This window comes from Gallinula chloropus (genome assembly GCF_964237585.1).
Source record: "Gallinula chloropus genome assembly, chromosome: 1".
In the NCBI taxonomy this organism is placed as follows: domain Eukaryota; kingdom Metazoa; phylum Chordata; class Aves; order Gruiformes; family Rallidae; genus Gallinula; species Gallinula chloropus.
In genome coordinates this window covers 87451263-87465149 of record NC_140085.1, presented here as the reverse complement: position 1 = coordinate 87465149, position 13887 = coordinate 87451263, and the positions used below count along the sequence as shown (strand labels likewise).

At 50.3% G+C, this 13887-nt stretch overlaps 1 protein-coding gene across 1 annotated transcript in view; it reads right to left on the bottom strand.

Moving 5' to 3' along the window:
• Positions 1–13887, bottom strand: part of FSTL1 (follistatin like 1) — a gene marked incomplete at its 5' end in the record, with an annotated part of 50203 nt that overhangs the window by 10188 nt on the left and 26128 nt on the right. The window contains one exon of the mRNA XM_084274248.1: positions 341–445. Within this exon, the coding sequence (XP_084130374.1) occupies positions 341–445 (105 nt within the window). The remainder of the gene's footprint in view (positions 1–340; positions 446–13887) is intronic.

The window sequence follows — 13887 nt, the reverse complement described above, 5'->3', positions numbered from 1 at the left end:
AAACTAGCTGCCAGTGAGGACAGACTGTCTTGGAGCTCACAGACCACCTCCTAGAGTGCCCTCCAAAGCCAGCTGCGTATCAATACCACACTGGGCTCTCCCAACAAAAGACCTCCAGTCAAGCCAGCTGCAAGCCCCAGACAATATCTACCCTACGGGGCTCTTCTCCCACACCACACTGGGAAAGATCCTGCTGCTTGAAGAGCCACTGTGAATTTCCAGTTGCTCCGAAACAGCTGTAGCCTCATCCCACCACAGGATCCTTCCAGCAACTGAAACCCAGCCAAAGGGTGATGGCAGTGAACCTGTCCCAGACGCAGAGCCTGCTCTGCCCCCGTACCTCAATGCAGAGACAGGTGGGCTCTCCCTTCTCAGTCATAGCGCATTCCCGCCCCGCTCCGCAGAAAACATTGGCACAGATCTTGGATTTGCTCCTTGGCTCTTCCTGCAAGACACAAAGAGGCACAAAATACATCAGCAACACAGCTTAACCACCCTCCCCACACACATTTAACTTATAGATTGTCCAAAGAGCACCAAGGGGGTAAGGCACAGATTACAGAACAAGAGAGACGTGACTGCAACAGATGGACAGCTCAGACAGTAACAGGAGCAGACACAAGCGCTAGGGCTCCATCCCCTGCAACAGAGGGTTCCCTTGAAGTCAGTCCTGGAAAATCACCTAGGAGAACTGGAGCAAACACAGGCAAGAGAAGGCCTAGCACAAATGGTGAGAATAATTCACTCACATCAGGGACTGCTGTCTTCAAATTTTTACTTTTTTCTTTTTCACGGAAGGTAGGAGCAGAAATGCCTTTGCTTGAGCTATTTAAGAAGGTGGTGGACATAACCCCAGAGAAAGGTGATATACCAAATAGATGGAAGAAATTGCCATCAAGTACCAGATGATGCTCCCATCACGACAAAAAAAAAAACCCAACCCACTTCACAGAACTAGATGACACATTATCTTGCCTCCACTGGTCAAGATTAAACACTTCAAAGGAAGAAACGCTGTCATAGATAATTATACAGTAACCTTCTCACAGAGAGAATGTCTTCCTGGTCCCTGACAGCTAAAAGTTGACTTATGCCCTGCAGCACAATTTACATGCTTCACAGTTTTCTCCTAGTCAAAGTCATCACAAGTATTCTTGTTGTTCACGTAACTGTCAAATCTTGTTTTGTTTTTTGTTGGGGTCCTGCTGCATTCCCAAACTACTGACAACTATCAAGGAAGATATCTGTGATTAATTATAGTTTCCATAAAAACACCATTTACTTTTATCAGATTAATGCCTTTTTTTCTTAGACTTTTAAAAGAGATGTCAGTTCCAGGGGTTCAGACTTCGGAGGCCCTGATTTAATTCTCTGCTTTGCCATTAATTTTCCTTTGTGACTTTCATTTAATCTAATATTTTCCACTTGCACGTTAAATATCTGGTTCAGGCAGCCAACTGACTTCCTCAACTCTCCTCTAATACACAAAGGATTTTGTTACCTTCTCATCAGAGTATTATTCTTAACCTCTGCTTACTAGCAGCATCTTTGTACCTCCATCATATACTTTGGAAAGTAGGTGATCAAAAAGGAGCAGAATTTGCCTGAAGCATTATTGATACATATAACAACAAATGCTGAGCACATTTTTTATCCTGTTGCTTCTTTTTACTAAGCTTTTCCTTTTTTGTTGCTTTGTTTTTTGTCATTGTTTTGCCTTTAAACCACATTTTCACAGTGAGCTGCTGCCTTTATTGAACAGCCCACAGTGACAGCCAGAACATCTCCTGAATAACCTTGCCCTGGTCTTCAGAGCATTGCTTGCTGGCCTTCTGTATGGTCATCGAGACCAATGAGGTCTCTCTGCAGATGTTCCCATCTTGCTGCCTATTCTGTAAAATAAAAATAGAGTATACAGACACATCGGTCTTCGCTCAGAAATGAGTAATGTGTCTCTGGTCTGCTCAACCTACGGAGATGGACTGTTACCCTCCCTCTGACCCCCTTGTCCTCCTTTCACATACCGTTTCAGAGCTACAACAGACACTCTGCCCGCTCTGCTGTATCCACCTCTCTAGTTAGTTGCCTTCTGGTGGTGGGCCAGGGTAAATGACCTAGGTGCTTCTGGGTGGGACAGAGCAACATGGGTGCTTCATTGCACAAAGCAACCTCACACAACTTCAGGTAGGACAAGAAAAATAACTCCCTTTGCAAAAAGCACAAAGAAAAAAAGAAATTCTCCCAGGCTGGAGCCTGACTAGGGCGCTCACACACCCAAAGTGCACCACAGACACCCAAGTGCTGATCCATTTACAGGGTTTCTAACAGCGTGCAGGTCCCTTCACCCAGCCAAAGACCAAGAAGAGAAAAGACTGAGACATGGCTCTGAATTGCCACCCACTGAGGTCTGTAATCCAGGTGTCCGGCAATAGATGGCAGTGCTCTGCCTCTCCTCCTCCATGGCCAGCCAGGGCTGCCAGCAAGCTCCCAGCCGTGCTGTGCCCACCCATGCCAGGCCCGGCTCTTGCCTCCTGGCCAGAGACGTACAGCATTGCTACAACTGCAGCTGGCCTCAGTAGGCGTCCATTGGGACTGAGCTTGGGTTGCAAAACTCCTCTCCCTGGACAGCCTGCTGGAAACCAGCCCTGTGATGCATTTGTCCTGACCACAGCTCTGTCCCCATACCACCGGAGCCCAGGAGCTGTCCCATGGGTCTCCCACTGGGACCCTGGGTGGGGATGCTAGCAGAGCCACCCCACCAGAACAGCCTCCTACCAGGTTAGAGCACCACATTATTCTGATCTTTCTTATTCATCACAGCAATTGCCAGTTGCTGCTTCTTCTTGTTTTAAGTTGTCACAGGCTGGCAGTAGGTTGGAGCTGGTTGCCACGTCCTGACATGGCTGTCTATAGGGGTTTGCCAGATAAAGGAAGGAATTGAGCTGCTCTGCCTGCTCACCCTCTCACTCTGGCACAGGATTTCCCAGACTCAGCTTGCTCCTCCTCCCTCCCAGCAACAGCCCTCCGTGTCCCCCATCCTTGCAATGCTCACCCCACAAACCATACTTTCTGCAATTACAGTCAACAAACCATAGTCCCTTCTACACATATACCGCCCCCCCCCCCCCCCCAAATCCCCCAGGACCCTCATCATCTTCCTTCTGCTACCCTACACCTACTCCACACTGCACCTGTGAAGCGACCCACTGCGGCTGCTTTGCAGGTCAAGCTGCATTCCTCTGCAGGTGCTGCCATGGGTCCCGCCTTGGCCTCCCGCAAGAGCAAGAGGCAGAAACACCTTCCTCTGCCAGAGTCCTTCCTCCATCTGCACGCAGATGGAGGTTCGCAGCTGCCACAGCCACCCCTCTGCACGGCCGTGCAGCTCTAAGGTGTTTCATGGCATGCCACAGGGTCAGAGCTCTCTCCAGCTGCCTCCCCGGCAAACGCTTGAGTCTCCTGCACGTAACTGGGAGTCTAAGGGAGACGGCAGAGGGTGAATGGATGAGTACAGCAGGGGTCTCTGAACAAGGCTTTATAATCCTTACTCCTGATTCTCAGGTGACCTCTCAGACGCTACTGGCCAAGCTGGTTTCTCATGACGTATACTGATGCTACTTTGGACCTTGCCAAGTTTGTTCTTTATAACGCTCTATGTGCTGGGCTCGTGTGAGTAAGCGGGGATGGCAGCTGCCACTGCCGTATTAAATAGCTCGTCCTCGCGTCTACCGTGTAGAAGTTTGAAAATGTGAACTGCAGAGGTTTACGTGCAAGGTCACATGCAAAAAAAGACTCCACAGTGTTTAAATGTCATTGCCCTTAACTTCAGGACTTGGGGGCTGGAATTGTTCATCCCTGTGAGCTGCCATTGCCTTTTCCATCACTGCGAGCTGAGGAAGCGTCACTCATCCCTGTGCACAGTGTGCTCAAGCAGGTGGAAGGGAAAGGGCAGGGAGTCGTTACTAACTGCTGTAGGGCGGCATTTATACTACTAACTGTGACAAGGCAGCTCCCGTTTTCTGCCTTGTGTGAGATGCCCAAGGTCTCTCCATTGGGGCAATTACTCCTCCATTGCCTAGGGAACAAGTGGGAAGGCATAAAAGCTTCAGGCATGAAGCTGGGGCAGGAAAGCCTAGACTCTGAGCATCCACCATAGCACAGAGGTACTCCTGACACTTCAACCTGTGGCCTCTGCAGGGGCACAACCTCCTCAAACATCTTCTTGGTCAAAGGGTGTGAAGAAAGCTCTTTGCCATGAGCTCATGGGCCAGGAACCCAGGGTAGCATCATGTTCACATAGCCCTGGCTGTCTGCTGAATGGGAACAGGGACGCGCACTGCTTTCAGACACTTGGGAAGCATGACCTCATAGATGAAAGGCTCTTGCATGTGAATGGGAAAACGCTAAGAAGAGCACCTGAAGTGACAGTGCAGCAAGCCACAAGCCCTGCTTCTGCCTCAGCTATTGCTTCCTGGGGAGAAGGGAGTAAAACAAAGAGACACTTCCAAGGCACCCTCGGGCGAGAAAGCCAGCAGCAGGGCCTGCGGTGAGGAATCGCCATGGCAACCAGCAATGCAGGGCCTCAAGGTAGAGCTAAAATTAGGCAACAGGAAGGGCTGTTTCTCATCCCTATCAGCAACTGGCACAGAGGAGTTGGAACCCCAGTGCAGCACAAGCACCGGTGTCATGAGCATTTCCAAAACCCCGCCTTTGCCTGGATGCCTGGGACTGAGCACAGCTCCATGTGCCGACACACAGTGCCATGGGCACAGTCTGGGCCTGCGCAGGCTCTGCACTGGTGAGACCACCCAAAAACACAGTTCAGCCCATCCGTGCTTACAGCAAGATAAAGGAGTGGCCACAAGCATGAAGGGAAAGAGGCATCGTGGCTCTGTGGCTTGGCAAGGGAGCTGCAACTCTCCTTTGGCCGCTCCCTCCCTTGGCCCACGCTGAGCCACAACTGCCCAGTGTCACTTGTGGGAACAGGGCTTTTCCAACCAGCCTGTGAAAGCCAAAACCACTAATAGTTTAGTGACAAAACACCTCTGTAAGGGAGAATGAGCTTCCACTCTTTGAGAAGAGCTGCCCAAGCCTCCATGGTGCCCTGCTGTTCAAAGGCAACAGCAGGGATTTCTGCTCTGGGGAAGGAGCAAGGAGACCACTCTGCTATGAGGTGCGGCGTTACCTCTTAGGCGGCTTTTTGCTTTCCACACATCTTTCCATAAGAATAAATAAATAAATATCCTCCTGAAGATCTCAAAAGTCTTTTTCTCAGCAGCCCACGCTGCGCTGGAGAAACAATACCTGCCGCCCTGCTCCTACTGACGGGAGTAAAAAGCTCTTCTGCTATCACCAGCGACTGCAGGCAGGTCTTTTTGCTCTTTTGGAATCAGTTTGTGGGAAGCTATAGAATGACCTGACCCCTCCTACGATGCTCTGTGCAGTTCTTTGTACAATCAGGGCTCTGCAGTTCTGCCCTGCCTGACGTGCAAGGAAATCAAAGTGCTCCAAAGCTGCAGCAACAAAAGCTCTGCTGGGAGGCAATCCTGTGTATTACACAGACTGGAGTGCCACACCAGTAAGGCAAAACTAAAGGGCACCAGAACAATGCCTGGGGTGCAGGACTCGCTCAGATTCTCACAGCACAGCAACAAAAGCTGTCAGGAAGTTTTCAGGTATAAGCAGCACAATTTGCAAGAGTGCCTCCACAGAGGTGGGGAGAAATGAGCTTCACAGCTACACATTTTCAGCCAGTCCTCCCTACATCTTCCCATCCATGTTGCTTTTTCCTGTTCCCCACCATGACTGATGCTGGAGTATGGATATAAGGGGTCTCCAAAAGTGCCAAGGTGCTGTCTGTACACTGCACTGCTTGCACAGTTTCTAAACCAACTCAACATCCAGCAATGAAACCTTATAGCTTTGTTCAGCCATTGTCAGTGTTTTATTCTCAAGGCAGAAAGATTTGGAGATACAAAGCGCTAGATCAGTGATGCAGAAAGCAAAGATGAGAAGCTAGGTCTCCTGACTCCCAGCCTCCCCCCTTCTCCCCTGTTGTGGGGCTGGGAGAGAGAAATGCTGTGTAGTGCTGCAATACGGAAAATGAGAGAGCTTGGCTGCAGAGCAGCTCAAGGGGCAAGTCAGGAAAACTTAGCAACTACAGTGCAGTGATAGCACTGAGAAAGCATTCGGCTCAGGCACTTCATCCCATTAAGCAAATGTGCCTCTGGGCACAACAGCTCTTTCGGCAGCCCTGTTGGTGCCCTCCTGCAGAGGTCTGGGGAGAGCAGATCCCTTGTTTGCTGGAGGGCACGCATGAACAGGCAAGCCTGTCACCCCCTCACCCCCCGGCCATTTGTGTCACCCACCCCAGTAGAAGGTAAGCCCATCGTTCTGATCTGTTGTGACCAGCAAGCAAAGCGCTCGTCCCTCCCCACAAACCTGACCTAATTCCTGTGGCAGCTCTCTGGATCCCCTAACATGCTGATGTGTCAGGGTGGAAATTTGGCAGCAGCGTAAACCGAGCAGATTAGCGTGAAACAAGCAGGCCCCCCCAACGCTGGGTTTGCCATAAATAGCTATGTAAGGCGAACACTGCGCTTTCTCTTCCTGAGGGCTATCGCCTCGGGATACCTGCAGGCCCTGGAAGGAACCCCACACAAAGTGCCTTTAAGCCTGACTTGGAGGGTTTGATTTTCAGTTGTCAAAGATAAGATTGTGATAAACCCAGTCAGTGTGTGGGGATTGAACCATGTCTGATTCCCAGTTCAGGCCTCAGATAAAACCTACCTCCCAGGACATCATCACTGTTAGGATGGGTACAGTAGGCCATGGAGGTGATCCAAACTCTCTTCTCTGGAATGAAAGCTGCTACCAGAGGTTGCTGAACACACTGGTGTAGGATTATCAAATGTACCCTTCCTCAGGTCTGGTATTATCTGGTCCCAAAAAGGCACCCTCTGGACCTATTCCCCCACCCTGTGCCTCTGAGAGACACATGGTATGTGTCCTGAGGCTCACACCAGCAAAGATATCAATGGGCAGCTCAGAAGGCTCAAAAATAAGGCTGGCTATCCGCAGTCTAATTAGTTAAAAAGGAAAAGATGTTTGTCTGGAGAAGTCTGGACTAGCGCTGGATTCCCAAGGACTATGATCAGACGCATTTGATAATGTTCCCAATGCTAACAATATCCTATTTGAAGGGTGTCAGCATGAGTTCTGCACTGGATGCAAATAGGTCCAACGTCATTAAAACATAAGGATTCCTCCTCCTATGAATCCTAAAGCCACCCTGCAAGCATAACTAATGAAGCCCAGTTTCCAACAGCTCTCTCTGCACAGCCTGTCTGTCAGCTAGTTACAGAGCAGCATATGGACTCCTTCCTCAGGAGGGGTCTTTGCAGGCCCCTCTCATTAAGCCAGTCACCTCGAGTCACAAAACCAGCTGGATCCCATTATCGCGGAGGCCTCCACTGCTCCATCGGCTGTGGCGGAAACAGGCCGATGGATTCAACTCACTGGAGGCCAGAGACAGGCAGCCTGCTGACACAGCTTCGCCTCCTTAGGGAACCAGGCTGCGATTCCTTTGCAGAGCCCCACAAAATTCCTCTCTGTCTCAGCATCTCATCTCAGCAGACTCAACACCACCGCTGCTTGCGGTCCTGGGGGCAGGGTCCTCATTCCTGCCTCCCTTCACCCTCCCCCATGCTGACCCCTGTGCTCACTCCCCAATGTTTTCCTTGTGTTGGAGGACAGACCACATCTCTCTTCTGCTTTCCCCCATTCCTTTCCACCACTGAAGTATTTCAGCCAGCTGCAACCCAGGGATGTAAACACAGTGCTGGGAGCCACTGCATTCCCAGTGGGACATGTGCCCCAGTCCATCAATCCACACACCCAAACCCCAATCACCACTCCACCACATCCTGTCCCTGCTTCCCAAATCTTTCCTTTTATCTCTTCCTATTCTCAGCTGACACCTCAGACTAGCTCACTAAACACATCACACAACAAAACAAGACCCCTTAAAGGTTTTTGAATGCTTAATATATGAATATTTAATGTCAGCTGTCTTTTGCTAATGGGAAACAAGAAGCCAGAGCATACATACTCTGTCCATGCTGGAAATCAGAGCATGTTACCAGAAAACCTGGTTCTAGAGACAGGCAAGAGAGGATGGGACCTGCAACTCCCAGAGCTCGGAGAAGGTTCCCTCTTTGCAAAACCTGTACCTCACCCATTTGTGTGTGTACCTTCCTGCCTTACTGGCTGCTCATTCTGTGATGCAGGAACCAGCCCTGCCCATAATACTGGAGCACTGAGCAGGAGAGCAGCTGAGGCTCTACCTGCCTCTGTGATAAAGGAAGCCCATCAGGTTGGTGACCTCTGCATTGGGCTGTGGAAAAACAACACTGCTATCAGAAGCCTGCTTGTAGAAATTTGTATGTGGCTTTAACAGGGAGATGGAGATTAAGCTGTCTGATGCTACTACTGTTACAAAACCAGACTGCCTGGGCAGCACTGCCTTGGAGAAATTGGTGGGGTGGAGAGAGTGCTCTACCTTCCCACTGGCCCCAGTGGGTATATAGCCTGGCCTCCTGGCAGGGACTTCAGCCCTAACACAACTGCCACGGCTTTTTCATGTCCCACAGCGAGCAGGCAGGACCTGGTGCCTGGAAGGAAAGGGAAGCAACAATGAGGAGGAAGGAGGCTTTTCTCCCCACAACCTAATCAAGAGGAGAGAGACATCCGCCGAACGCTTGATTTCTCCTACAGCGCGACGCTGCTAACAGTTAGGGAGCCGGGCACACCTCTCCCGGGGACGCCACCGTACGAGGACTCCGTTTTCCCTTTTAACCTAGAAGGAATGTCTGCGCTCTGGCCCACACCACCTCATAGTTTCCATCGCAAGGCAACGACTGGTGAGGCCCCAGAAGGGGAACAATGACATGAGAGTCTGGGGAAGAGGAAATCTCTACCGCAAACAAGTCTGGAAAATGGCTGCTAGGAGGAAGGGCACTTGCATCTGGCAGTGCCCTCCTTGCCACAGCCTTGTTCTTCCACTCACCCCAAAACTCCCCTTGCACCGCACTGTCTCTTAGTGCTCTTCCCTCCACAAATCCCCGCAGCGCTTCTGGAAGAAAGGCCTGGATTCCCTCCTGCTGTATCATGCAGTGAAACTGCCAGCTCCTCCTAAGCCACCAGGAACTTTCCTGCTAGTGCTGGCTCCCGGCAAGGCACAGAGGCAGGAGATCAGAGACCGATTCCTGCATCCCAAGCCAGCTGGAGAGGCTTCCTATGTGAGCAGGGCAGAGTCAGTCCCCCAGGAGGAGAGGAGACGCTGCTGCTGCAACACATCCTCAGGGGGAGGAATCTGGTAAATCACTTAGTATTTGGATAATAAAATAACCCTCGTGCACAGGGAAGGATCTCGGTGCACGTGGAATGTCATAAATGAAATAAGTCCTACAGGACCTGTGGGATGAGATAGCTATCGCACTCCTCATGTGACGGACTGGAGAAGAAAGGCACAAGGGAGGGGACTTGCTCAAGAATGACCAGAAGGCAGCAGCTCAGCTCCCTCAATCCAAGATGTTTTTTGTGCCATATACAACATCAAACGTTCCTTTTCAACCACCAAATCTCTGGTGATCTTTCTGTGTTATGGCAGTCCCTCTTTTTCCCCATCCTTTGTCTCCCTACTTTCTCACACTCAGAAGTCCTGCAGATTTTACTGGTCCTGCCAATAAGCCTTTCTGGCCAGCTGGGATGATTTATTTCTAAATGGGATCCAAATCTGGCACATTTCTCGGCCATTACCTGGCTCCAAAGGAGGGAAAAGTGAGCTGAGCAGTTGGAGGCAAGTGAGGATTTACAGCCCTATGGCATCTCCTCACCTCTTCCAGTAACTGGATACAAAAGAAGAACATGGAGTGCAGGAAATGATGAGGTTTACCAGCAGACTCCAGCTTCTTGTGCAAGAGACCTCAGTAGCTTTGTTCCCATTGCTAATGCAATGGATCTGATGATCCTGCTTCCCAGCTCTTTGCCTTGGTCCTTCTTTACCCATTTTCTACCACAACGCATTGCAAAAAAGCAATGGAAATATTTGTGTGATTGGAGTCAGCCTCAGTGTGGGAGGGAGGGTGAGAACAGAATTGGAGATAAGCCAGTTTTGCACTTCCCATCTTCCAGTCTTGGTCAAGGACTTGCTCAGCTCCTTAATGCAGAGCAGCTTCAGGGTTGCTCCACTCAAAGGGTCTGCAAGAGCAAGTCCTCAGGGGACATTGCTCTCTGCCACAGTCATTTCTCTCCTCTGAAGCTTCTTTACCATATGAGAAGTCATGAGAACCCTTTCATTTGGTGGGAACAGTGAAGAAGGGTCAGAATAAATCCCATTATTAGGCATTACTTTGTCTAGACAATTTTTCTTGGCCAGAAAAACCATACAATCAGGAACAGTTGTCAGACTAATGGGAAAATGTAAAAATACAAGCCGGGTAAAACAAGCCTGCAAGAGGGGAGAAGTTTGGGAAGGCTGAGAACCTGGAGTCTACTTATCAGTGGTAAATCTGCCAAAAAGGCACAGCTCCATCACATTACAACCTTCAAAATGCAAACTAGGGTTTCAGGAGGTGGGCAGATGCAAGGAACACTCTCTCTAGGTTCTGGTAACCTCAGCTTCTACTGCTGCAGACCTGGCCACTAGCAGAAGGGTGTGTGCACCTACTCATTTGTATTGCAAAGGGAAGAGGAAAAATGCTGCTGTGAAAACTAAGTGAGAGTCCTTGTTGTGAGAGGAACTTGGGAAGGGCTGCACAAGCACACAAGCTATCTACAGGTATTGGGACGGATACGTATTTTTCCTTGCGCTCAGAGACGTGACAGCAGCAACAAGCAAATCCCATTACACTGCAAAGGCAGTTGCCTCACAGCCCCACACTGGGACCCCAGAGTAGTGGTGTTGGGCCATCGGGGACCCACTGCGAGGGGAACTGTGACCCCTGAGTTATGAGCCAACTCCTACTGCCCATCTTATCCCCCAGAAATCCCGCCGCGCAGGCACCAGCACCTGAAACCATCCCTCTGCAGAACTAACACCATTTCACACCTGTCTGAAGAGGCTTCCCTCTGTGACAGGGAACAAGCCTGGCCTGGGGTGAATGGCTGACCCTTTTACCCAGCCAGCCATGAGGAAGCTCTGGTAAGGTGAGAAGGCCATGAGAAAACTGCTGGCATCACTGCGAAACGCACTACAAAATCCAGTCGCTATAGTAACTGCCACAGCTGGAAAGAAAGAAGAAAACTTTCAGAGTCAGTGTGTTTCCAGCCTTCCCATGGATGCCCCAAGGATGGGCATCGCACTGTGCTACCGGCACCACAGCTGCCTACAGCCCCTCTGCCCCTGCACTGCTCCCTCAGCTCATGCTGAACCTGCTCTTGCTCAAGAAGCTTTGCCAAACACGGGGGCTGCTCTTCAGCAAGCTGCCTGCCCTTCCACTGGCATGGGGACCTCATGGGTCCCCCGTCTCACTGCTGAACTAACCCACCATAAACAGAAGGGGAGCAGGAGATAAATTATGCTGTGTGGGCTATCAGTGAAGATGGTATTTCCCCAGTCCTCCTCCCTGCCCCCAGCCTTAGTTTACAATCTGTTGCTCTCACAACATACCTGTTGCAGCTACGCTCCCTCTCACAGCAGCAAAGCAGTACAGACAATGAAGGGTAAAATGTAATTGAGCAGCAAGTAACCTCTGCTGTGCCCGCTGGAAGCAGCACACCCCATACCCACACGTGCAGTCCCAGGGGTGCAGCCTCAGTCACCCTTACTTCTCCCAGAGCACAGCTCCCTTCATCACCCCAGAGCCCGTGCACCAAGCTGGCAGCAGAGACTTGCCAGCATTTGCAGCATGAAGCCAATTCTGTGATTAAGAAACAAGATCATCGATTTCCTATAATTCCTAAATAAGGCTGGGTAACATTTTTCAGACAGAGTTAATTCACTGGAAAATGCAATCTGAGGTTGATCAAAACTATTTGGAAATTTGTGCCCAGCTTGGGAAGCAGTTTTGATTCCAAAATGATTTCTAAGATGAAGTGAACTGTTCTCCCTTTTTTATTTTGAAATATAAATAAAATCCTGTATGTAAACTTAAAGGTTAAAGAGAACAAAATAAAAACTGCTTTGATTAGCTTAGCAACTTTTTGTTTGGTCAGGTCTTATTTTTCTGTTGAGAATAAAAAATGAATTTCAGCTGACCTGAAATGAAGTTTCTGGGTTGACTCTGATTCAGCTGGGCAATAAAAAAAAAAGAATTATTCCCATGGCTTTATTTCTAAAACGTTGTTTGGTGTCTAAAGCAACCTATTCTTCTCATTCTTTCATCTCCTTCCATCTGGCTCTTCGTGACTGCGTCTGGAAATAACGAAGAACTGTTGCAGACATCTCTCTCCACCCCTCTTCTCTGCAATCATGGAATTTTTTTCTGTCTAGCTGGGAAGACTGCTGATGCTGACTCCCATGGCTTGACTTTATAAAACAAACAAAACATAACCATTTGGTGGTTATGATAACCCAGATAGATGTTGCTTCAGGGAAAGCATCCTCTCCTCTGGGTCACTCCAGAAAAGCAAACAGTAGTGATTTAATGAGGCAGCTCCCAGCCCAAATTGTACTAGGGCTGCAAACACCCTTCTGCATTCCCTACTCTCCTCCGGTCCCCTCTCAAACACTCAGCCCTTGTCTCATTGCTTCCCATCCCTCAGACAACAAAGAGCCTGTGCCCGTCTCCCTGCTGAGATGCACAGCTCTCGTCTGAGGAGAGTATCATTCCCTGTCCTGGTACCAGCCAAACCCAGATGGGGAGTTAATGGGGAGCAGGGACTTGTGTGCAGAACCTCAAATGGGAGGCGGATACACACACTACAGAGCGGTACAGAGATACTCAGGCCCACCTTGAGAAGCAGAGTGCCCAGGACTCATGCAGAGACAACACAGCACTGCCTGCAACTAGGGAGCAGGGTGCCTGGGTCCTCTTCCTAGCTCTCTCATTCCCTGATGGGACATTTCAAGAGACCTGCTGTCATACAGGCACCCAGGAGTGGCTCAGCTTGCAGAGATGTTAAGGGCCTGAGCATATCACCGCAGCCCCAAACCAGTAAGGTTCAGCAACTACTGCCAGGCAGGTGCAGTAACAATGACCCAGGTGCTTGACTGCCTCTTACCTCACTGCTCTGCAGACAGCACCAAAGCATTACACACTTGCTATGAACTTTGGTGCTGTCCTGGGCTAAAGGAAGAGGGCTCCAAGCCCTCCAAGCTGGTGACCCAAAGGCTTTCCACACCTCCCACAGCCCGAGCTCCTAGAGAAGGGATGACAGCTCGAATCACCTCCAAAAGCACAAACTATTCTCCGGTACTTCTCGAGGTCTCCCCAGGATGTTTTGCTTTCTGCCCTGTGGCCTGGCCAGGCTGCACTTCAGGGACGCATCCTGACGCATTCCTGGCTCGCAGGCTTTCCTCGAAGCGGCTGTGGGCACATTGCCGTGGAGGAGGAGCTGCCTTACAGCCCAGAGAGGGGGGGGGGATACCACTGCTGGCTCGCAAACACGTGCTCACCAGGTATGATACAAGGTCCCAGCACAAACCCCTCTGCTCTGTGGCCAGTAGTGACCCACCTGGGATCCCCAACCACCCCAGCAGAATACAAGGTAGGTCCCCTGCTTCTCCGAAGAGCTATGGCGGCCTTGAGGAGATGCTGTGCAAAATGTAGAGGGCACGATGCCACCAGTGTACAAACCGGGTTGTTAACAAAGTGTTTCTTATCTCTTTTCTTCCCATGGCTCCCAGAGCACGTCACAGACTGAGCCCATGAAGCCTCACTGCCCACC